This window comes from Brachionichthys hirsutus, chromosome 1, assembly GCF_040956055.1.
Source record: "Brachionichthys hirsutus isolate HB-005 chromosome 1, CSIRO-AGI_Bhir_v1, whole genome shotgun sequence".
Lineage (NCBI taxonomy): Eukaryota > Metazoa > Chordata > Actinopteri > Lophiiformes > Brachionichthyidae > Brachionichthys > Brachionichthys hirsutus.
In genome coordinates, this window is record NC_090897.1 from 15,287,290 (window position 1) to 15,313,016 (window position 25,727).

The 25,727-nt window shown below is 42.0% G+C and overlaps 1 protein-coding gene across 1 annotated transcript in view; it reads right to left on the minus strand.

Annotated features, from left to right (window-relative positions):
- si:ch211-186j3.6 (neural-cadherin) overlaps positions 1 to 25,727 on the minus strand; it is a 204,064-nt gene that overhangs the window by 120,759 nt on the left and 57,578 nt on the right. The window contains exons 7-9 of the mRNA XM_068760999.1: positions 23,016 to 23,158; positions 9,560 to 9,732; positions 2,395 to 2,563 (exon numbers count right to left, since the gene is read on the minus strand). Coding sequence (XP_068617100.1) covers positions 2,395 to 2,563; positions 9,560 to 9,732; positions 23,016 to 23,158 — 485 coding nt within the window. The remainder of the gene's footprint in view (positions 1 to 2,394; positions 2,564 to 9,559; positions 9,733 to 23,015; positions 23,159 to 25,727) is intronic.

Below are 25,727 nucleotides of genomic sequence, written 5' to 3' on the forward strand. Positions count from 1 at the left end.
CTTCATATTTCTGGAGACGCCGGCTGAGGAGTTGGAGTTGGAGTCGGAGCTCCAGATTAACCCTAAACCTAAATTAAACTATACCTCCTTTGAGAGTCATATTCTTAGTCTGTCACTTCCAACACGGAAATCAATCCAGCCAGTCCTGATTGTTATAGTTTACCGCCCTCCAGGCCCAGACTCTGATTTCACATCAGAATTTTCTGATTTTTTAACAAGCTTAGTCCTGAAAACAGAGCAGATTCTTGTTGTGGGAGATTTTAACATTCATGTAGGTGTCAGTGACGACTGCCTTGCTACTGCCTTCCTCTCATTAATAGACTAAATTGGCTCCTCCCAGAGAGTGAACGAACCCGCCCACAACTTTAATCACACCTTGGATCTCGTTCTCACGTATGGTATTGATATTGATCAATTAATTGTATTTCCACTGAACCCTTTTGTGTCTGACCATAAATTCATCACTTTTACGTTTGTATTATTGGACTACGTTCCATCAAACAGAACAGCCTTGACTAGATGTCTGTCTGATGGTGCTATTGCTAAATTCAAAGAAGTGATCCCATCAGTATTAAACTCTTTATCAAGCCTTAACATTACTGAGGAGTCATGTGGTAACTTTAGCCCCTCCCACATAGATCATCTTGTAGGTGGTGCTGGGAACTTGATGCGCACGACGCTTGACTCCATCGCCCCCTTAAGAATTAAAAAACTAAAACCAAAAAGGAAAGCTCCGTGGTTCAATTCTGAAATTAGATTGTTAAAGCAAACGGCCCGAAGGCTGGAGAGAATATGGTGCTCAACTAAATTGGAGGAGTCTTGTTTAGTCTGGAAAAACAGCCTCAAATCTAATCCAAGGTTTCTCTTTGACACCGTAGCTAGGTTAAAACAAAGCACCAGCTCCAGTGACCCTTCTGTTCCCACAGGTGTCAGTAGTGATGATTTCATGAACTCCTTTATTAAAGGTCACATATTCTACCCTTTTTACATGAGTTAACGCAGTTCTCAGGCACTTATATGAAATATCTGTCACAGTCTTTGGTCAAAACAGCAAACAGATGCAGCAGAACAGCGTCCCTCTTGTCTGTCTCAAACACCTCTCTCAGAAATGGTAGCAAAATGGAGAGACCCAGTTCACACACACACACACACGATGATCCGGGCATAAACTCAGGATGGAATAAAAATGCTTTAAATCATCCATCCATCCATCTTCAAACTGCTTATCCAGGGTCGGGTCGCGGGGGACAGCAGCCTAAGCAGGGAAGCCCAGACTTCCCCCCGGCCGCTTCTTCCAGCTCGGGGGGTATCTCTCCAGCTTGTCCTGGGTGTTCCCCGTGTTCTCCTCCCGGTGGGACGTGGCCCGAACACCGCACCAGGAAAGCGCCTCCCGGACGCCTAAATAATATGCCAGAGCCTCCTCATCTGACTCCTCTCAACGCGGAGGAGCATCGGCTTTACTCCGCGCTCCTCCCGAATGACGGAGCTTCTCACCCGATCTCTAAGGGAGAGCCCAGCCCCCCTACAGAGGAAGCTTGTTCTTTCGGTCAAGCTCATGACCAGAGGTGAGAGTAGGAACAAAGATCGAACAAAGTATTTACCACACATCAAATTTTTTTGCAAATTTTCGCTGGAACATTACCACCAAAAATAAACTTTATGCAGGGAAAATGCCACAGTAGAGCGAGGACCCGCAGAGCGCAGCCACAGGGACGCACGCACATCTTGTGCACGTTTTTATCAGCGTGACCGAACAAAAACGAGGATTTCTGCCAGACGTGTTTTAGTAGTTGATTACTGAACTACCCAAACCACGAAGGATTGACTGGATGGTTTATTTAACTGTTTTTGGGTAATAGTATAGAAACATGGGAAAAGTGAGTTTTTCATAATATGGGACCTTTAAAGGTCAAAACAATTATTCACTGATTAAACTTTGTAATATTCAATGCCCTACAACTGACAGTCCGACAAATAATGATTTGTTTTACTAATTAAAGAGAACACATAGTTAGACTTACACATTAATTTTTTTATTGTTGCTCTTTTCAGCTGATAAGAATGTTTTGTATAAATTATTTTTGTCTTCATTGTATATGGATGCCAGTGTGAATAATTATGTTTAAATAAAGGTGCATGTGATTGCATGTTTTTAAAGTTGGTGATAGTCTGACTTCATCAGAACCCAAATACTTGAGATTTAACAATAGGGGGGGGAGATGTGTATCCTTTCTTGCTTTGTCTGGTACTCAAAAAGACTTTCAACATTTGAGCTTTACAATGCAGACTGATAACATCTTATACAACACACAAGAACCCTAACTGGAACAGCAACCGCATTTTCAGTAAGTGCATGTCTATGCCAGCAAACATGAGCAGAGAGTATTTCAGTACCTGTCTCTGGGTGTATGCTGAATGCAGGCACTGTGGAATCTTTGTGCATAAAACCATATGTAACCCTTCCATTGGAGCCTTCATCAGCATCTACAGCAGAAACCTGCAAGACGAACGTTCCCGCTGGCTGGTTCTCCAGGACCGATGTGCTCTCTCGGTACTGCTGACACTGAGGGGAGTGAGACAGTGGGCAGAGAGAGAGAGAGCAGGTGGGAGGAAGAGCAGATCAATGCAAGTAAGAAGAAAATTAAATGTATACTCCAGTTTCATCGAAAACCCTTAAGATTGTCTTGGAGAAGGTGTTTTACTTCTAAGGTCACAAAAATTGTCACGAGGACACAAAGTAATAAAAGAACAAATAAAGAAGAAATCCAGAGTCCTGCAACTTTTAAATCCGTTGAATTGAGACGGTCATCCTGTCAATAAGATGGCAATGGTGGCTTCACATTTCTATGTGCACCCTTTTGTTCCTCTGCCTCTGGTTCAGTTATTGATGCTTTTAGTTCTAGTTGGTTCCATCTCACTGTCTCGAGTTTGTTTGTTGTGTCTTTCTCAGGTCTTCCCTTTATGCTTTCCCCCAGTGTGTGAGTGTCTCATTGTTTCTGTCTCCTCCTCGCTGTGCCATCTGTTCTCAGTTCTGTTTAGTCTATCTGTGCATTTCCTGTGAGTTGCTTGTTGTATTTTTTATATGCGAGTTTCCTCCGTCATATCGTGTAGTCATTATGTTTGCTTCTTGTTCCTTATCATCTCATGTAAGTTTTTTCTGTGTGTTGTCCCTGCATTTATTTATTTTTAAATGTTATTTTTATTATTATCTTTTTTTTTTCTACTTCTTTTTGCATTTTTGGGATTATGATAAGATAATATTGGGTAGTGAAGTTTGTCTGTCTGTCTCTGTCTGTCTTTTGTTAGCAAGATAACTCAAAATGTTCTGGACGGATCTTTATGACATTTATAAGAAATGTTGGGAATCTTACCAGGAAGAGATGATTAGATTATGGTGATGATCCAGAAGAGATTCTGGATCACTTTGAAATCTTTGTTAATGTTGCAGTCAATGGAGCTTCAAAATTTGTTCCTCAATATCTCGATTGATTATTGATTATTTCCTCCTCAGGGTGAGCCCAGCCACCCTGAGGAGGAAACTCATTTTGACGGCTTGTAGCTGGGATCTTGTTCTTTCGGTCACTACCCAAAGCTCGTGACCGTAGGTGAGAGTAGGAATGTGGATTGACCGGTAAATCGAGAGCTTTGCCTTTCAGCTCAGCTCCTTCTTCACAACGACAGACCGATGCAACGACTCCATCACTGCAGCTGCTGCACCGATCCATCTGCCAATCTCAAGCTCCATCCTTCCCTCACTCGTGAACAAGACCCCAAGACTAGGCTAAAGGGGGCCAATAGGACAACATTGTCTGCAAAAAGCAGAGATGAAATCCTTTGGTCCCCAATTCAGACCCCCTCCGGCCCCTGGCTGCACCTAGAAATCCTGTTTATAAAGATGATCCTGCAGTTGCCGTAAAATAGATGCAGTTCTATGAAAGACATAAATGATCAATGGCAGCTTACAGTTTAGCTGCATATTAACATCTTTCCTATCAGTAATACAGTTGAAAAGGAAATGGCACAATAGCAGATAACTATCTTGGTACGGATTCTATAAATGACTCGGACAAGCAGGTTCCCATTTCCAAATTAGATTGGAAAGCACAAAAATCATGAGTTGTAAGACAGCTCTAAATGAAGGTCAAAGAAGTCCCCACTCTATGCAGAGTTAAAGTCATGTGATCACTGTGAGGATGGTCACACACACCCATGTAACCACTAAAACATTAAAATGAGGACAAGGATATGCTGGTAATCAGATTTATTATGGCATTTATTTATTATTTTTTACTTTATTACTTACTTTTCATCTTAAAAGATGCACTTTTGGTTGAGAAATGCAGCTGCTATTTAAATTAAAGAATGGTAATGTATAATCAAAGGTCACATATTGTACCCTTTGTCCACAAGTAACGCAGTTATCAGACACTTATATGAAATATCTATGCTAGTCTTCGATAAAAATAGCAAACAGATGCTGCAGCACAGCGTCCGTCATTTCTGTCTCAAACAGCTCTGCCAGAAATGCTCTAGAGCTAAACTAAGCAAAAGTGCATTCATAGCGAGCACGCGCACATGCACGCTACCATGGTGCATCAGGTGACGTTTTTAGCACACAATGAAACATTTTTGCCTATTTTGAATCATACATCCATCTTCAAACCGCTTATCTAGGGTTGGGAGCGAGGGAGCGACTCTAAGGGAGCGTCTCACACTGTCACCCTATGGAGGAAGGTCATTTCAGCCTCTTTTACATGCGACCTTGTTCTTTCATTCACTACCCAAAGCTCGTGACCACAGGTGAGGGTAGGAACGGAGATCGACCGGTAAATGGAGAGCTTTGCCTTTCGTCTCAGCTTCCTCATCACCTCGACTCGACGGTGTAGAGAGCGCAGACACAGAGACGCACGCAACCTCGAAACAACCACACATGCATATATGCATCGGGACCCTTGCACGTGGAGAGGGAATAGGGTGAATGCGCCGCCATGATCGGTGCACCTGGAGCAGTTGGGGGGGGGGGGGGGGTGCCTTGCTCAAGGGCACTTTATTTGTGCGGGCCCTGCGACATGATGGTGACGTGTCCAGGGTGTACCCGGTGTTTCGTACATAGTCAACTGGGATAGTCTCGAGCAACACCGGTGAACCGCAAGGCGGATAAAGCAAGGCGGAAGAGATGACTGAAGTCATCTTGTCTCCATAACAACCGATGGCTGGATAGATGTGGTGCGAAGTTGTGCCATACCTTTGTAGTATTGAAATGTGTTCGGGGTGGGATATGGGCAGCTGAGTTGCAACAGCCTCTTGTTGCATGTCGTAAACCCAAGTCTATGTCTTTGGACAAAAACTCACAAGTTTCAAAAAAGGCAATGACAATTCGTTGCGGTTCTTTTCATGAATTTTGAGGGCAATATGTTCAATATTGAAGTCGGAGTGAAGTTTTGTGTCGCCACAAGGTGGTGCTATGGCTATTTTATCATGCGGATGTCTTTAGGGCAGGACTCTTAACCTAAATGTGATATTTATTAAAGATAGCGTTATTCTGAGTGTTAAGACTCTCCTGAATAAGATGATGTTTTGCTGTGTTTTTTACTATTGGGTCTAGAGCCTGTAATAAAGTTTATATATATATTAAGATTTGATCCTTGGCCATGCCTACACCTTTCAACAAAACCTAATACATGAGTTGACTTCTCATCCTCATAGATTTAAGATAGCACTGCCCAAATTTCAGTTTGAGTTTGTTGAAATACAACATTTGGAACAATAAAAAAATTGTTTAGCAGAACAATAGGGTCCTTGCACACGTTGTGCTCAGGCCATAATAATTTTATATTACAAAACAAAAAAAGGCAAAAACAAGACGATTTATGATTTAGAAACGACAAACTGACTACAACATGCATGGGAAGTCAGATTTTATTCCGTTTTTAATTTAATCCTAAAACATCTCTGCATCCTTTATATTTAATGCCATATTTGCAACTACTCTGTGTTTGGGTTCTCAAAGATTTTGTCAATCACCGAGCTTGTTAGACACACAAAGAGCTTTATTATACTCATTTAGAGACTGCCTGGCTTTTATTTTCTCTCGCTCTCTCGTTTCTCTCCTCTTTCTCTCACCTACTCTGTCTCATCATCACTTTCTGTCCCACAGACACAGAAGAGGGGGAGCAATCAATCAGTGCTGGTTGCTGCCTTCATTTACCTCTAATTATTGACAGGAACTTGTTATTCCCTCACTTTCCACCTCTTGGTGATCAAGAGGTGCCCTCGATTCTTCTATTATGTACAATGTTTCGACGATCTTTGCTGCTGAACTTTTCTTAGACATCAGAAGTTTTACTCCTCTTGCCTAATACTTCATATTTACCACCTCAAATGCAGTTATGTTTTGACCCATGTCATTTGGCTAGTTTGTCAGCAGAATGCCGTGCCGTGACGTTACTGAACTCAAGTCAGTTTAAAAAAAAATCCCCCCCCCCCCGGCACAAATGTCAAACTCCGCCCATGGTGCCAGGTATCTGGCTTGGGAACATCAGAGTAGATCAGCATGTTGCAAACTGAGCAGTAATTAACACTTTCTTTATGCACTTTTTCTTGCTATGCCAAGGCTTGAATGGTTGGTTCATTCATTGTTATTTTATTTTAACATTTATTAGCCTGTCGAAAAGTTTATTTTCATATTTACCTCAGAAGACTGCAAATAAAAATAAAACATACAATTTCTATTTAAAATGCCATTTTTTAATTCGGAATTCGATTTTGCATGTCTTCTTACAGAAGCGTTGCTTGTTCCATATACAATGTTAAAAAAAAACTTGTTTGGGTCCATATTAAAGCTTCATTTATTCAACGTTGGCCCGTGACTTTGATTAATTTTAAATTCTGGCCCACTGTGTATTTGAGTTTGACACCCCTGCTTTAGATGCTACGAGCAAACTGACTGAGCCAAATGAGGCACACCCGATATGCATTTCCTGTCATCAGTCTTGGTCCCTGCTCTCCTGTTTCTTCTGTGCCAAATTTTGCTTTCACTTCAGTGCTTGCAGTCTAGCCATTTCCTTAAAGGTCCCATATTATGAAAAACTCATTTTGGGTCCTTATCAACCCCAAAACGGGTAAATAAACCATCCAGTCAATCCTTCTTAGTTTGTTTATGTCTGTAATCACCTCCTGAAAAATGTCTGGAAGAAATTGCTCCCCTTCTGAAGTCAGGAAAAAAAGGAAGGGAAAATGTGCAAAAATGTGCGTCTCTGTGTCTGCGCTCTCTTCACCGTCAAGCTGACGAGGGAGTTGAGCTGAAAGGCGACGCTCTCCATTTACCGGTTCCTACCCTCACCTGTGCTCACGAACTTTGGGTAGTGACCGAAAGAACAAGGTCGCGGGTACAAGCGGCTGAAATGAGCTTCCTTCGTAGGCTGCAGGCTTGGCTCTCCCTTAGAGATCTGGTGAGATGCTCCGTCATCCACGAGAAGTGTGGTGTCGAGCCGCTGCTGAGAGCAGCCAGCTGACATGACTCCCCGTCTCTGCGTTCTGCCCCTTCACGCTCTCTGCCATTTTCCCTGCATAAAGTTTATTTTTGGCAGTAATTGCCAAAAATGATTTTGTGTGCTAAAAGCGTTCCTCGTGGTTACCACGGCAATGATGCTGCGCGCGTGCTCGCTATGAACGTACTTTTGCTTCCGGGTTTAGAGCGTCTCTGACGGAGCCGTTTGAGACAGAAATGACGGACGCTGTCCTGCAGCATCTGTTTGAGACAGACAAGAGGGTCGATGTCCTGCAGCATCTGTTTGAGACAGACAAGAGGGACGCTGTGCTGCAGCATCTGTTTGAGACAGACAAGAGGGACGCTGTCCTGCAGCATCCGTTTGATGTTTCGACCAAAGACTGGCACAGATATTTCATATAAGTGCCTGAGAACTGTGTTAACTTGTGGAAAAAGAGTATAATATGTGACCTTTAATGTTTCTATGTATCCTGGTGTCTTCCTCTCATCTGCAGTTCTTGTTCAGCAATGCAGGTTGTTTGCAACTGCTAGCTAGTTATTTTGATTGTACTTGATATTTAGTTTGGCTGTATTTTTTGATCTTGTTTATGGCACCAGCCCACCCCTTACCTGTTTATTGCTGAGTGGATAATTTTCATTTAGGCTGAGATTGTGTCTGTACCACAGCCTGTCTCTCCTTTGTTTAGTTATTGTTTAGTTTAGGCAGTGTTTTCATATGGTTTTCCAAATGTCTGCCCATGTTCGTTTTGATTGTTTGCCTTTTTGATCATTTTAGTTATTGTTTTTTGCACAGTACAAATACAGTCAAACACCCTGTCTAAGGGGAGCATTTCAAAAAAGCCCTTGCTGTGTTTCTGTTGAAAGTCCTTCAGATGTAATTCATTGGCATGTAACAATACCAATAAAAATTAATTACTCAATTGATGCAAAATATTGATAAATAAAAAAGACACATAATATATACAACTAGGTGGATAAAAAAGGGGGCAATGGGGGCATGGCAAGGGGGATTATGTAAGAGGGATTTATGTTATTCAATATTTTGAACCTCCGTCTTGGGTTCTACATTCCACTATACCAGTTCATAACAAACTGTTGTCAATCAAATGGTGAATAAGCTACACTGTACAATTCATACGTTTGTAAATCTGATTGTGATGAAGTTACCAACCAAATAACCTTTAAATTCCTTAAATTCTTGGGAAGCTGAACAGAACTTATTTTGTTAATGCAACGCTTTCATTGCTGACCTTTGAACAAAAACACGCAGTCCAGTCCAATATTTTCCATTCTATGTTTTTCTGCACCCAGAATTTGTCTTTACTTTACTTCTTTGTAATTTCAGTCATCTTTCTGTCCATTTTTTCAACATTCACTCTGTGTTTCAGAAGAGGAACAGCAAGCGTTGAGGTTGCACGTTTGTTTTTTCATTGCCAGCAGAAAGAAAAGAATAAATCATAGTCTGAGTATGATGCCAGCAGGAAATTCCTGAGAGCGAAAGTTGAGCATGTGAAGCATTGTGCACCAGGAATCCCTTTATTCCCTTCTCTATTTTCTATTGGCTCTCATCTTGCTGCCCATGCTTCTATTTCTTCCAGCCAAGAGGTGAAGCTGAAAGGGAAACACTTGGCACTTGCTTTCTCCCTGGATAGAGAGAGCAAGGTTTACTCAGCAAGCCCCTGCTCCTAATCTTGGCTTGTGATACCTCACAGGGCTTCAAAAGTCACTTCATTTACAATTGAGACATGGATAGAAAAGGGGAAACGTAGATCTTCAGAGCTGGGCAGGTCAATCGGGATTTCTGCCACATCCCTCAAAGCTCTAATTAAAAGGTTGAGACGGTGCAGGAGAAAGACGACAGAATGAGAGGTCAAGTCAAATAATCGCTCCCCCAGAGAGAAAAGATGGCGACTAATAAATGGCCGACTAATAAATGTCCGACACAGAAATGAATGCAGACTGATGGAGAGTTACATGACAGAACACAAATTGATAATGAGCAAGTCTAAACCAGGCTTAATAATGTGAATACACCTTTTCTTACCCTACCTTCTCAAAGACAGGCTTGTTGTTATTCACATCGTCCACTCCCACTATGACCTGTGCCGTGGTTGACAAGGCCTGAGGTCCACCTGAGGCATTGTCATCCATTGCTGTGACGTTGAGGATGTATTCAACGCCCTGGAGGTGAGGGGGTGGGTTGGAGCGCAGACGAATCAAACCTGCAACCAAGCATAGGGATACTGTGGTCAACGCACTCATTCAGCTGTTGGCACGTTCACTGTGTTAACCACACGAAAAGGTTTTCACATTCATTGCTGAGACGACATTTTATACCTGCTTCTTTGATTTCTATAAGCCCAATTGTCTTGCAGTGAAAAACTTATTCAAACTAAGATATTCACCTATAGATGTTGAAAAACCCAAACATAATCTAAAGTAGAGGTGTCAAATTATCGCATTAATTGCAATTAATTAATTACAGTCCTCTTTAGCACGCTATGTTTTCTAATCAAATTTGTAATCTCTAACTTTACTGCTTCTGTATATACTTTTTATAAAATTATTTTATGCGTTGGGCTTTTTGTGGCGGGGTTGTTGGAGGTGGAGTAATCAGTGACAGGCGGACATTGATTGGGTGTCTTTGTGTTGGGCTTGTTTAGCACAAGCTGATAGGCTCCCATTGTAGGTGGGAGGGACAAGGTGAGGATAGCAACTTAGCAAGCACCCACCAGTGGCAAGTTAGCAGCGAAGACATTGGCAACTTAGCGAGCCATAGCAAAGATCTTCACCAAGCTAAACTGGAGAAGAGACTCCCGCTATGAGCAAGTCTGCAACCGACAAGCTGAAAAATGTACTCGACAGGTGGATAGCGATGACCTGCAGGCCGATAAACATGGTGGAAGACGAGGGGTTAACAGGAGGTGCTACAAACTGCGTCCAGTGACGCACCATACAAGCCTCAGAGCAGGAAAACAGTGATGACTAAAATCAGAAAGATGCACGACGGCGAAAAGAAAAACAAATACATTCTGCAAATACAGCAGAATGATGGGACTGTACGGAATGGAATTTCCTTCTTGGATTAAGTTTTCTGATTCAAATCAAAGAGGCTTGTTTCATTGTGTCGCTGTCGCATGTGGGCCTATTCTCAAGAACAAATGTGGCCGTCTTGTTGCTGTCTTTCTTATATTAAATCTTGTTAGAGCTTTCCTATTCTTTGTGGACTTTTTGGACAAATTATTTGAAATTCCCTTTTATTTGTAAGTTTGACAGTACCACGTACAGTGATAAGTTTTAATTGCTGATGCAGGTTTATTGATTTTTAAATGCTCTGGAAAATAGCCCGTGAGGTGATGCAACACCCAGTACTGCGTAACTGTGTTTCTGTATATTATTTCTCCAGCCGTGGTGTCATAAATTATGGTAGTATTAGGGGTATTTATTCAAGTTGGACCGTCACTGAAGGCCTAGGTGTGAAATGCACGGCCCGCCACTGGCCACAATAACACATGACTGAAAATGAAAATGCATAAAGTTGAGGGCTTTTCTCTGCAACATTTTGGTGAGATTAACAAACGTATTAATTAGATAAATTAATTACAGATCATAATTAATTAATCGCTCAAGTGTTTTAATCGCACTAATCTAAATACTTTTATTTCACAAAAACCTATAAACCTGGAATAGCCACACGTTCCAGGTTTCATGTGAAAATAATTTTGTGATAATAAAAAATGATGATGATGGTGAAGATTATGACATTTTCAAGGGTGTATGATATCAGACAAAAGTGAGAAAAAACAACTTCAAAATGTGCTTCCACAAAGGCACAATATCCTCCATTGTACAAAAGAAAAAGAAAAAAAAAAGATGTTCCTTGTGGACACATACGTTCTTATTTTATTCTTAGCTGTCTGAAACATTTAATAAATTATGATGACACAATGCATTAATAGTTAAAGTGATTGGTATTCCCTTTTAGTTCCATCATTCCCACATCTTCTCTCTTTTTCTCTCACTGGCTCTCTTTTTCTGTCCGGTGTAGGCGTTCCATCTGCATCCCACTCTCTGCTTTGAATGAGTGTCCTCCACTCTGTATTCATCTCACCCATCCAGTCTATGTTTCGTGTGTGTGTGTGTGCGTGTGTGTGCGTGTGTGTGTATGTGTGGGCTAAAAGACACATCTTTGTTGTCTTCAGAGGCAAGAGCAGGTGCTATAGCCAGCATGTACTCATTGGACTGCTTATTCAAAAGAGAAACTGGAATTGGATTAATCTGTACACTTATCATATGTGTGTGTGTGTGTGTGTGCTGTGAAGCCTCTTTCTATCTCTGTTTACTAGACTAAGACCTGAAGAGACAGATTACAGTAAAATGGGGTATCATGAAGAGCAAAAAAGAAAGAATCAACTGGACATGTTCAAGTTTTATTGAAGACGTTTCACCTCTCATCCAAGAAGCTTCTTGGATGAGAGATACTTATACTCTTGATGAATACTCCATCAAGAGTATAAGTATCTAAACTCTCTACTCGGGCTGTTCCGATCCAATCATGTGATCGGAAATCGGGCCCAATCTCGTGCTTGCAGACGCGTGCGGCATGACATCACTTCCCGTGACACTATTGGTTGAATGCCATCAACCGGGGCAAAACACGGAAGCAGCTTGAAGCGAGTCGCGCAGGGTAGTATTTTGAAGAAGATGACAAAAACCTTGCGATTGAGCTGCTGTTAATTTTATTTTAAATATTTGTATTTAATATTTCCTGTTGCACTAGTCCAGTGCAATTATTTTCTGTCGCGCCCCCCCTAGGAAGAAAAAAACATTTCGCGCCCCCCCCCCCCCCCCCCCCCCCCGAACAAAAGAAAAACACTCTTGTATCCTTATTAACATACAAAGAAATATGAAAAAGAAAGAAATATAGATTAACTTACAACAAATAATAACTTTATTACCATTTTTTTTAGTCTGCAACCGAAAATAAGGAAGTCAAGTCTTTCTTCTTCTCCCACCGGATTGTTTACAACCGCTCTTCTTCTGCTAATCCTCCCTGCGCGCACTCTGACAATCAGGGCGCCACTGCCAACTACTGGAGTGGATGTGCAATTACACTTTACTCTCGTAAGGCAAAAAAAACATTTTCTCCGCGGTCACAGGCGCCCCCCCTGACATCGCACCGCGCCCCCCTAGGGGGGCGCGCCCCACCATTTGAGAACCACTGCACTAGTCCAAGTCCAAAATATTTTATTTAGTAATTGAATGTTCAAGCTACACCACCAAAGTGCTCTGTTTAAGAGTTAAATGTTAAAATAAGATGATAAAATAAAAAATAAGGGAAATCCTGGATCCGTTTCTTCACTCAGATTTCCTTTATGTATTATAGAAGTATCGGATCGGGACTCGGTATCGGTTCAAAATCAAATGACTCGGACTCGGATCGGGACATCCCTACTCTCTACCACTCTCTCAGAACTGAAGCCTCTTCGATGAGAGGTGAAACGTCTTCAATCAAACTTGAACAGGTCCAGTTGATTTTTGTTCTTTTTTGCTCTTCATTATTTACCATGACCTGGCTCACATGAGAACCTACACTAAGATGGAGTATGATGTATATTATTGTATTTTTATTTTTCCATGCATGTGCATCAACAACAGCCATTGAGGGGTTTGTAGTTGACTCTGGAAATAAAGGATGATGGAAACAAGATGTAGCAGAGAATATATTCTGGTCTCATCAAATTAATACTGTACCAGCTCATAATGTTCAAACTGCACATGTACAGCGTGTCCCTTCTGTTTGCCTTTGAGTTTGTGTGTGTGAGTGTGTGTGTGTAAGCTGGTTCACCAGAGATGGAGGATTGCCACGGAAGGGGTGTCTGCCTGAGGTGTTTGTCACAATAGCTGGTTCCCTGGCAACACTTCCCATGGCTAAGGATATGAGTAGGTGTGTGTGTGTGTGTGTTAAACGATGAAACTTTGCCTCTAGAAATACCTATCACATACATTACATGACTCACATCAGTATTGATGGGATAAATGGCAGGCACCTGCCAAATGATTTTAATTCATTATTTTGTAGGTTTGGAAGGATTGACCTACAGATATGAAAATTGCTCAAACCTCAAAAAAGTTCTTGAACAGAAGAAAAAAAATGGCCTGGTGATTATTCGGGAAAGTGTCACCAAATATTTTAGAAGGGTGAATGTCCGTAAAGCTGAAGGCCCGGATTTCATCTCTGGGGGAACACTGAACCGCTCAGTGGGGTGTTCACAAAAATGTTTCAACTGTGTTTGAACAGTGGACACATCCCTAAATTGTGGAAAACTGCCAACATTATTCCCTTGCCCCAATCTAAACAGCCTAAAATACGGAATGGATTCAGGCCCATAGCGTTCACATCATTAGTGATGAAAGACTTCGAGAAAATCTTGAAGGAAACGATTCTTGGCTTTATTAATGGCAAGCTTGATCCATTGTAGTTTGAATACCAGGCAGGAAAAGGTGTGGATGATTCCCAATTTATGTCAGTACTATAAATGGAGAGAAGGTCGAGATTGTGAACTCTTACAAATATTTCGGTACCATATTTGACTCCGACCTCAAATTTGCTAAAAATACTGTGAAGTACTTGTTACGGAAACTGAACTCTTTTACTGTTTCCAAACCAATTGTATGTGTTTTATATCGTTCTTTAATTGAGAGTCTTTGAACCTTTTCCTTTATATCTTGGTTTTACAGGTGGTCAGTCAAAGACACAAACAGCTTGTCCAGCATTGTGAGAACTTGTTATATTTGGTTCTTTGCTGCAACCCCAGGTCTGCAAACTGCATTGGCCCTTGGGGATAAATAAACTAACTTGAATCAGAATCTACATTACGTCGGGCATGTACAAATACATAAGTATATACCTGTATGGTAAACCCACATGATATGAGAGAACATAAATTTTATATAAAACAAGATGCAGATTTTGATTCTAAGCACAACAAAGCCTCACAATGTATTTTACTGCAACCAATAGACAAACTTGAGGGAACATTATATGGTGATGATTAATGTGCTTCATAGACAAAGTGAATTTTGTTATGTTATTGCAGAGAGACAATATATGTTGCTTTGTGTCAACAGAATATATTGTGTAACTTAACACCTCATGCATACACGTTTAAGATTTACACTCATCATGACTACCGCTCCCTAAAGAACCTGTCATGGTCTTTCTTGAAATAAGCCAATAAAGCATGGAAGTCTTTCAACAGAACCATTTCAGGCACTTTTGAGAACTTTTGCATCCCAGTATTGTGAAGAAACCATGCAGCATTGAAACTGACCATGGTCCATTGTGCCTATATTTTTTCCCCATATTATTTTGGTATCAAATCTATGCACTCTAATTCAAATACCCAAATTGGCACATCATGTTTAAATGAATCCTGGATACACATATCAATTTTCTCGTCTGGGACAAGAAAGCACCAAATTCAGCTTTCAGCTTTTTTTCTCACATCTACTTTACCATTTAGGCGAGTCAGCTAAAGTAGTAAGCAGAAAAGCCGGGGATGAGATGAAGGGCGTGTATCCCTTTGCATCCGCTAGATGCAACAACATAGAGGGCTCTACTCATTGATTCGTCTTGTCTTCAGAGTTCAGACCCTTTTCCGTATTGAAAATATACCCTTTTCTTCATATTGTTTAATTCAAGCAGCTGTTGCTTTAGATCTGAGTTTTTAGGCTTAGGGTTGGGTTTCATTTCACTCATCTACACAGTAATGCACTGAGTAGCAATAACTTGAGACATTATGTTCTCATTTTGGCGGGTGAACCTTTTTTTTCTAAAAAGGTTTCTGAAAACATACATTCTGATTATATTTAACACAACTGCTCAATATGATCTCTAATAATGATTCATCAGGACCTGCCTGGGGTGTCCCCCCACCTTTTGCTCAGTATCAGCTTGGGTAAAGGCTCCAGCTCCCCCTCAACCCTACAGAGAAGTTTAGTGCTGCGCAACAATTACAACAGAGCAATCACCAGCAATATAACTAATGCTTCTCAAGTTCCCACCCATCTATGTTCAACTACATATGCATTTATGTACAGTAACTATACCTCACCACCAGCATTTCATTTCAAAACCACCAGTCGTAGGGCCATGTCACAATCAGGGGAGTCTGGAAATGATAAGTATTTGGTACACATTTGTGATCATATATCTAATAAATGATTTAATATTTACCAGGTAAGATGATGCCATCAGAAACAATTTAGGTAATCACAAAGGTATTCAGGAATCAGCTTCTGAGGACCATCAACATCTCTAGCATCCCATAGATGCTGAGATATTTTGGTCCACAAGAGATTGTGGACTGACACATTAGCATATCTATCACAAGATTAATTATCATAGCGTAGCCAAAATGAGTTTTTATGGTGCCTTGTGTAGCCCTTTGGAAGCACAATGGTTATAGAAATCGTAATAAAAAAAAGATTTGGCTTTTAACACCAGGAAGTTGGAGTCTTGGTTCCTATAATCATGAATTAGAACATTAAAAAAACATGTCTACCCAGTGAATATGGATTAAGCGTGTATGCACTTTCCTTCTCGCTCTCTGTCCACCCACGCCCCGGCAGCGCCAAGGAGTGCACTCATGCTTAATGAATTGAGACAGAAGGCCAGATCAATGTGACCAGTTCAGTAAAGGCAGCAGGCAGACACAGAGAGAGAGGCTATGGCCTGCTCGTTACGCCACAGATACGGGGGAGCACCGGAGGCGCCCTGCTGTCTCGTCCCGGCCTTACCCTGCCTCTGGTTGGCATAACCATCTAACAGGGCCTAAAAGCTCGAGATGAGCACAACACATGCTGCGTAAGTGGTTTCAAATGGAACATGGAAAAGGTTTTTAGGACATTCCAAGAACAAAGCACACAGCGAGCATCTGTTCTCATCTATTAGATACTGTATGTGCCCCTGCAGGATGGGTTATGACTGTGAGTGTGCAGGATGTGTGTCTCCACATGGGTCCCCGGGTGCATGGGCTGGTCTCCATGTTTGTGGATCCATTGAAACATCTATAGAGCACGTGTCAATAACTTGGACAAACCTTCCAGTTCACTTGTGTGTCCGAACTGGACAGATGCTGTATGTGTGTGTGATTTAGAACAATAAGAAGAAGGAGCTTTATTGTCAAATACAATTATACATACTATTGTTGTGAAATTTGAGCTCTGCATATAGCCCATCCCTGATGAGCCTTATGACACTTAGAGATTAACATTCAGTGACCACATGCAGGTGCAATATACAAGTTCAAGCAGTTTCACCGTGTGTTTGTGCTGCTACTAACGTGGCCAGCACAAATCATTGCATATTGGCAATGGGGAAGATGCTTCCTCCAGGGTCGCTGAGCAGCCACCACTTCAAGCTCGCCATGGGGATGGGTGAGAGACGACACAGAGGATGGGCAAGTATAGGGGCTGGAAGGAAGTACTCTCTTTTGAAGTGCAGACAGGACATGAGAGAGTTAAAGAAAGAGAATAAGTATATGTTTGCTTGAGGGAACCAGGGAGAAGAGTGAGGAAAAAACAACAACCACATGGGTTTGTTCCATAAAGCTGGGATCAGATACAGGTCAGTGAGCACAAAGGATAGGAGTGAAGCAGCTCAGTTCAAAAGATGCCACATCAGCTGCTATCAGAAAGCAATCTTACTCCTGCTTCTGTCCCAAGGAAATACATTTTTATTTAGAAATGTCATAAATCTTCACTGAGAAATAAAATGAGAGCCTATTTATTGGTGCCAGTATTTCCCTTTAGCTGTCATTAAATACTTTCTGCCCTCCAAAGGAGTGGGTGTGTCTGTATTTATGGGCTTTAATAGGGAGAGTGTGATCATCATATTGACTGCTCTGCTGGGATCCTAATGGGCATCTTAAATCTCTAGGAATCACGCTGAATTCTGGGGTGAGTTTCAGGCAATGGACAGGCAAGGTGTCAAAGCCGCTCCTTCCAGAAGGGAGGGAAACAATCTCCAGAATGATTGTTGGACATTTAGGATAGTGGGGTCGTTTGGAGGGTGGTAATGGGAGACAATAAAGGATTTCCATTACTAGCAGAGAGTGAGTGAGATGAGTTGGAAATGGTGGGAGGAATTTATTGTGCTCACCCTCCATTACAAGAATCATAAAGGGGTTTTTAATGACCAAATATTGGACTCTTTCAAACCGGATACTGGATGATATTACAAGCATTATAAGCACACTTTGGCTCGCACACTTGGGCAGACACATTTTGGTGTTCTTTTGTGTGCAGCTGCATTGGGCTCTTGATCCCCAGTGTGAGGCATGTCTAAATGTGACTGTCAGGCTGCATGATGAAAAAGCATCAGATACAGATTAGGTGTTTTTAGGCAATGACTTAGAGAAACGATTCTGGAATACGCTCTGATTTCAGCCAATTGAATCAAAGTAAAACAAACTTTTGGAAAAACGATCTGACCTGATCTTCTTATATCACTTTCTACCATTCAGTTGCTGTCGGATTGTTCCATTGCCTTGATTTGTGACGTTTTAGTGCTTTTGTCTTGCCTTGTGGATATTGACCCTGCCTGTTCCCAAGTTCCTGTTCTGTCCCCTTCTGGATTTAGCTTCGACTTTCTATGCCCGACTACAAGTTTGTGTTTGCCCTGCCAGGACTCAGTCTGCCTTACATTTGTTCTGTGTTCACTGACTTTCTTTAGTATTGTAATAATTAGGAGTGCGATGAGACACAAATTCCACTAGACAATTACACAACTCAACAGTATATTTGTCATGATTCTGTTCTCCCTGATGCTTTTCTCTCTGTCTGAGCTGGAGCAGGACGAGCAGGGGTTGGGGCTGAGCTGGAGCAGGAGTGGCAGCCCTGCATAGCTGATTTCAATTGAGCCTCGTCTCCTCACTTGCTCCATAAAGACTCGAGCCCTCGCTCCACGCCTTGCCAGATCGTCAGTGTCTCCCAGAGCTCCTGACTCCGCGTGCTCATCGTCTCCCTGGCTCCACGGCACAGCCTGTTCTCGTGTCGTCTCCTTGGCTGTTCTGCAGAGCCTCCCCGCCGACGTCCTCCCAGCTCGTCTTGGAACTCCGGCTGGATTCCGGCGAGTTGCCGACTTCATTGCGACCCCCTCCTGATCTCATTGCTCTCCTGTGGGCTATTAAACCAGCTCAGACCCGCATCCTGTGTCGCGCCTGTTTCGAGCGTCCAGTTCGGCCCAGTCCCCGTGACAATATTATATACTGAATGCGACCAATGCCGTTGCATTTGGATAAAAGATTCACCTGAGTGCGGTCAAGACAAAATGTCTTATCTCGGAGTTGCTGTGGCTCAGTTGGTAGAGCGGCCAATGGGTCAGTGGTTCAAATCTTGGCTCCAACTGTCCACGTGTCAAAGTGTCCTTAAGCCTTAAATCACCCCCAGTGGGCCTGGCAACGCCTTGCATGGCGGCAGTTGCCCACTGGTGTGTGAATGAATGGATGAATGTGAGGCTTTGTAATGCACTTTGGGTAGCATGAAGGTGTATAATTTTTGGGGGTTCTTTTTCACTCCGCGCAGTAATGAGAAGCACTTTGTCTTTCAAACGTTGTAAAAATCAGAAAGGGACGGTTCCGTATTTCAAGGGATGGTTGGCAACCCTCATCAGATATAAGGAGTGATGTATCATAGAGCTCTGAAACCTGAATAGTTAATAAAGTAGTCGATGAATCGAAAATTATTTCATTGACTACATGCAACAAACCTTGGGTAGGACGAGAGACAAAGATGGTAACACACATATGAATGACAGGAAAATGCAAAAGTCTTCCAAAAGTAGTGAAAAAACAAAAACACAATGAAGATTCATAACTGAATGAATCACCATGGCAACGTCCTGGCAACAAAGTGTACGAACTTCGGCACCTCTTTTGAACAGGGATGAGCGCTTTGATAGAGGCGCTCATTAGGGACTGGGACAATGCACGAGCAAACCTGCGAGCAAAATTTTGCTTCGAGAGATGAGCAGAGATTTGAGATAAGAGCAACTTCCAGATGCTTTACGCTAGATGGCCGAGCACTCCAAGCGTGCTTCAATCATTCAGTTCAGGTATTCACCACCTTCCGTACTCGTCTCCTGCGCGTCTCCCGTGTTGTGTTTCCATTATTTACGTGGTTTTGGCTGTATCCGTGAGTATTCCTTATCAGTGATGGGCCCAAAGAAAGCGAGTGATAAGAAAAAACGCCTGATGACGATGGAGATGAAGCATGAAATTATAGATCAACTTGACCGTGGTGATTTTTCACGCCAGTACGAGTGGAGTACATCGACGATAAGTACAATCCTCAACCAGAAGGATGCTATCAAGAACACAAAGCCTTCCAAAGGCAGAACTACTATGTCTAAGTTTATGTAAGTGGACGTGTAAAGTACAATTACGGCATAAAGTGTTACGCACCGTCCACCCCCGCCCTCTCCTTCACTGCACAACATTGTTAGCGCTATCGTCTGTCTCAAAGGTAAAACTCATAATGCGACCACATTTTATATAACAATAATATTTATTCATTTATTATATCATTTTGTGTGTGTGTTGCAATTCCCAAAAATTTCCATTGTTATTAGCACTGATTTGAGTGTTTTTAGATGGCCGGAAAGGATTAAATTGTTTTCAGTTATTTTATATGGGAAAATTTGATTTGACATTAGGGCCGTCGTGGTATTCTGGTATTGACAATAATCGTGGTACGAAAAAATGACATTTTAATATTGTGTTAAAAATGTGCATATGATAATATCGTGTAAAAACAGTGTGACTTGGACACTGAGTTTTCTACATCCGCTCTGTCCTTCCACATTGCTTCATCTCCCTCCTGCAGCACCCCCACCCACACACACACACGCACACACACAAACGCAGCAGGAGCTGGTACGTGACGTCACCGAGCTAGCGTGGCTCCCAGTTAACAAGCGTTAGGAGTGATTGCAAACATGTCGCTCGCCGACAACAACAGCGAGAGACTCTATCCTAACCCGAAGAAAGTCAACTCAACAGTGTGGGAGTTTTTGTGTTCTTAAAACTGGAAGTGAGGAAGTTTGACGACACGCCAGTTTGCACAAAATGCCGAAGGGGCTCATACCACGAACTGTAACTTTATGTATGCAGTTGTACAGAACTGTACTCCTATTGTTTCAATTCCTCCTTTGACAGGTATTTTGAGTATAATTCATCTGGCAAAAGAGAGAACATAAAAAAGTTAGAGATTAATTTGAATGATTGCACCATTATTATTTATACATTTTTGTTGATATTGTAATAATATCGTTACCGTGACGTTTTTGCCCAAGATAATCGAGAGGAGCAAATCTGATATTGTGACCCTAGTTGAAAGCAGATGAAAAGTCAATGAAGAAAAGACCCATTTCCCTCCAGGTGTTTAAAAAGCAGGTTAAGCAGAGTGAGTGTGGCGTCCTCCACTCCTCTGTTCGGCCTGTATGCAAACTGCAGTGGCTCAAGAGCATGTTTCTGATCGCACCAGCCTTTCAAGGGTTTTCATTAGGCGTGAGGTCAACGCTATGGGTCTAAAATCCGGTTGGATTTAGGGACTGGGACAATAACAGCATCCTTCCAGACTTTGGGGACATGCTGTTTTTCTAAAGACTGATTAAAAATATAATAAAAAACTATTTATGGGGGTTCTGGATGCCAGCTATTGTCTTCATGCTTGACCAAGCTTGCAACCATCTTGTCCTCCAGTGGGACTTATAGCTCAGTTTTGCTTTCAGTATTTCAATTTTAAGCTATTTGGTGGCTGAATGTAAATCTGATGCAGTGCCATGTTGGAAAGCAATTTTCATTTTATGTATGCTGGACTTTACTGATTTAGTGACCCATGGCTTATTATTCGAGTATATTTTAACCCTCTTACTGGGAATAATCATGTCTCTACAAAACACAATGTGTGAAGAAGTGTAAGTTCCTCCAAATAGTCACTGGAGTGCTTGAACACATCCCAGGCAGTGCAGTCAAAGCATCCCTGCAGGGAGAGCACAGATTCATCTGTCCAGACTTTCACCCCTTTAGTCTGCACTTTTTCCTTCTTTAAAACAGTCTTGTAGATGGACAGAAGGTGCACACAGTTATGATCCGCAGAGCCCAACGGGGGAGAGGAAGGGATTTAAAAGCATCTTTAAATGACCCATAACAAAGATCCAAAGTTTTATCCCACATGGTTGGACAGGAAACATATTGGAAGAAGTTTGTTTGGGACTTTTTTTAGTGATACATTGTTAAAATCACCCATTATGAAGTTCGGAGCGTCAGGTGAAATAGACTCGGAGAAGATACATGGACGTAGCGAGGGAGGATATGAGAGTGGCTCGTATTGGGGAGGACGATGCAAAGGACAGGGTGAAATGGAGAAAGTTGATTTTCTGTGGCGACCCCTGATGGGACAAGCCGAAAGTAGTAAGCCAACACTGGTGGCATAACCTGCTATGACACACTGAGCTCCTCCCTCTTATCTGGTTATTCATGTTATAAATATATGTCAGTAATCTCTCTCTCTTCCCCGTAGTCTTGTGCTCGCTCTCCCTCTGTTTGTCCCTCTTTCTGTCTCTGTCTGCAGGTCCTTTTGTCCGAGACGCTGCAGAACCTGGACCTGTGGCTGGACCTGTGGCTGCCAATGTCCCTATCTTTAGCATTAGCATGCATAGTTTTATATAGCAGCTCTTTACTCAGTATCTTGTTCAGCAGCCTAGATGTTACGTTATGTTTTTGTTTTTGCTCTGTCTCTCTATCCCCGTCTTTGTTTTTAACTCTCCCCCTACCTGTCCTTGTCTCTCCCTTTCTGTCACTGTCTCTCTTTCGCCTTCTCAACGCAACTGGTCCAGACAGATGGCCGTCCACTATGAGCCTAGGTTCTGTCCAAGGTTTCTGCCTGTTAAAGGGAAGTGTTTCCTGTCCTCCGTTGCCAAAGTGCCTGCTCTTGTGGGTCAAGTTGGGTTCTGTCTTTCCCTGCTACTCCTGTAAAGTGTCTTGAGATAACTTCCTCTTATGATCTGGCGCCATATAAATAAAAGTGAATTGAATTGAATTGAGAGCTTCATATTTTTGCAAAGTTCTCATTTAATCACAGACTGGTATCGCATCTGCCTCACCACAGACGCTGTCCTGATCCATCGTTCAATCTCCCTCTCTTTATTCCTTCGTCACTACTCCTCTTCAGGGAAACTCATGCCTATCATGGAGAGAGCAGTCCACCCTCTTCTGAGTGAGAACATGGCCTCAGACTCAGAGGTGCGGATTCTCTTTTCAGCCATTTCAAAACAAAATGTCAAACAGAGGTCAGATAAATAATATATCACAGAAATTGTGTAAATAAATATGGACATATAGACAATTGGAAGTAGTTCTGTATAACTCAACGTTTTGGTGTGAAATGTATAACTTTAATGAGAATAAACATGCGGGAGAGTTTCCTTAACATTCCTGACCTTTTGTGGCATCAATGACGAAGTTTCCCTCCTCGTTTCCTGTGGTGATCATATAAGTAATCCTGTCCCCATCAGGGTCCTTTGCTAGCACCGTGGCAACCAGCGTGTTGGGCCCCGCATCCTCTGAGACGAAAGTCCTATAGCTAATGAAACAGATACATGCAAACAATCAACACCTGCTGTTCTGTGGAAAGACATGCAGATATTATCATGATTCTCAAGTTGTATGCATGACTCAGAGCAGTTCTATCTCATGCATGTTTAATCCGTGCAGGAACAGAGATATTCATATAGAGACATACTGCAATGTTCACAGGAAAATATTGTGTGACAGGACTCATAAGTCCTATTGAGCTCTGAGCTGAGATTAGAATACATATTCTTTCTGTTGTACTTTATCAAGGACTCGTAGCCTGTCCACTTGTGCATGAACATTGCACAGTATATCCAAATATAGTGACGCATGTCCTTTCATTCACAGGCCAGTTCATCTCTCACTGAAAACAAGGAACTGTCATTCGGAGTAGAATGCTGTGATCATGTTATGTCTCTTGTATCGTTCTGGCTCAACAAACATTGGACTAGATCTGCGCCACTCCTTCACTCTGATTGTGAAGTGTTGGGTAATTTGAGCTCACACTGTTCAAACCGCACACTTCCCAGCTGATCAATATGCAAGTCAGGCAAGGGGAGACGCCGCCTTGCGTTTCTGTATTATGTAGTTTCTCCGAGGGTGCATGGGGAACATTGATCTACAACTTGTGATCTGCGGAAGCTATTTGAAAGATCATTAGAAAATTGCTTGGACTTATTTCACCTAAAATCCAGAAAGAACTGACCTCTTAGCACCTACAATTTGAGGATGAAATCAGAGATGCTGCCTGCGCTGTTGAATTTATGCATGACTTTTTCACACAGGTTGCTGAGACTCTTTTGTCCTGACTACCCAAATTAGGGTAATCATAAATAGTGACCCCTATTATGTAATATATTAATTACAAATGTTGAACTAACAATGTGAGTAAATACAGCCCTTTTCTGATACGTTGAGGAATAAACACTGAATAAATCAACTGAATTCCTTTTGACCTTGGAGCTGGCGGTTCATTGGAGCTGTTAAACTAATCACAGTATCTTTCTCAGAAAATGGTACGAGAGGAAGCTATATCCTGTATCATGCAAATAAAAACCCTAAACCAGCCATTAATGATGCATTGCGATTTTCAGAGGAAACGATTGTTAAATCTAGTCCTAGTAAAAAAAAAAAAAAATTCATGGATAGCAAAATATTAAGCCTTATCTGATGGATCCATTTGATATTTGACTATAGTTCTTAATCTTGAGAGTCTGTTTGCCCCACGGAATGTGATCTTGTATCGTCTAAGATGTAATGTTACTAATGGAATATGCATTTAGAAGTCTCATTCGGCATTTAAAGTGATGAATTTGTATTCATAAAAAGAAGTGTGTTCACATAAGATTGGAAAAAAAAATTCAATCAATAACAATTATAGATTAAATAATTTATAATATCAATAGCCATCATCAATCATATCTACAAATGAAAGGGTTGGTGCTAATATAAATTATTACAGTGGACTTTGCAAGGACTGTAATGTTGCATCACTAATAAATTAAGAATGCAAACACATCCCAATTAAATGTTATAAAAACATGGCTGTGGCTCTCGGAGGAATCAGGTGGCACAGCTTTGCCATATTGTTGTGAAGTGGTGTAATGTTTTTCCTGCTATTTGCTGCCATTGCTCCAACTCAGTAGGGATGTGTGCAGAAAACAGAAGCCACAGAGACAAAGGATATTCTCCAAATTAAACTGCTATATATTTTCAGACGAATGGATTAAGTTTGCTTACAGATTGAATGTGCCAAAATGAAACAGGAGCTCGAAGTTCAAGTTCTGGCCTACATCACAAATGTTACACAACTCTAGTCGTTTTGTTTCATAGTGTCGTCTAATGTAAAATCTCCGGGTCAGTTCAGAACAATGGAATTTTTTTGGAAACTGAGCTTCCCCTGCAGAGCACCTTGGAGTGAGCGCTGTACTTCCTCTACCGGAGATGCACCGAGCGTAGCGCTACTACGTACATTTACTTCTGCGTTTGCTCCGGTGAGCTTTCACACCGCTCACAAAACTAACGAAGCAAAGCAGGGTTCTCTTGCCAGCGAATCGAGACCCACGTTTTCAGGCGGACTTGTTTGATTCTCACCAGAGTTCGGATGCGCTTTCACACCAGCCCAAACGGAGCGGACAATCCGAGGAAAGGAACCAGACAGTGACAGTGTGAAAGAGCCGTACGACTCCTCATGAGTCATTAACATTGATGTATTGATGTGTGTGTGTGTGTGGGGGGGGGGGGGGGGGGGGGGTTGTCTTCGTCTTCGTCTTCGTCTTCCCCCCCCCCCCGACTCTAGTGTGAGCTGTTATGTTGTGCTGCACCCAGGCGTGGCTGGTTGTGGATAGGGAGACAGAGGTCAGTACTTCATTGTGTGTTGCTGATAAATGGTGCATGCTACAGGGATAGCATGTAGGCTAAAAAACACTCGTGCAATCTGACGAATCAGGAGTGCCGTTTAAAAGGAGGTTTGGCGTGACAATTTCATCAGAATCAGGAAAAACTTTATTATCCCCGTGAGGGGCAATTTGTTGCACAGACACACAGCAATTCAGTAAACACACAATTAAAACATAAAA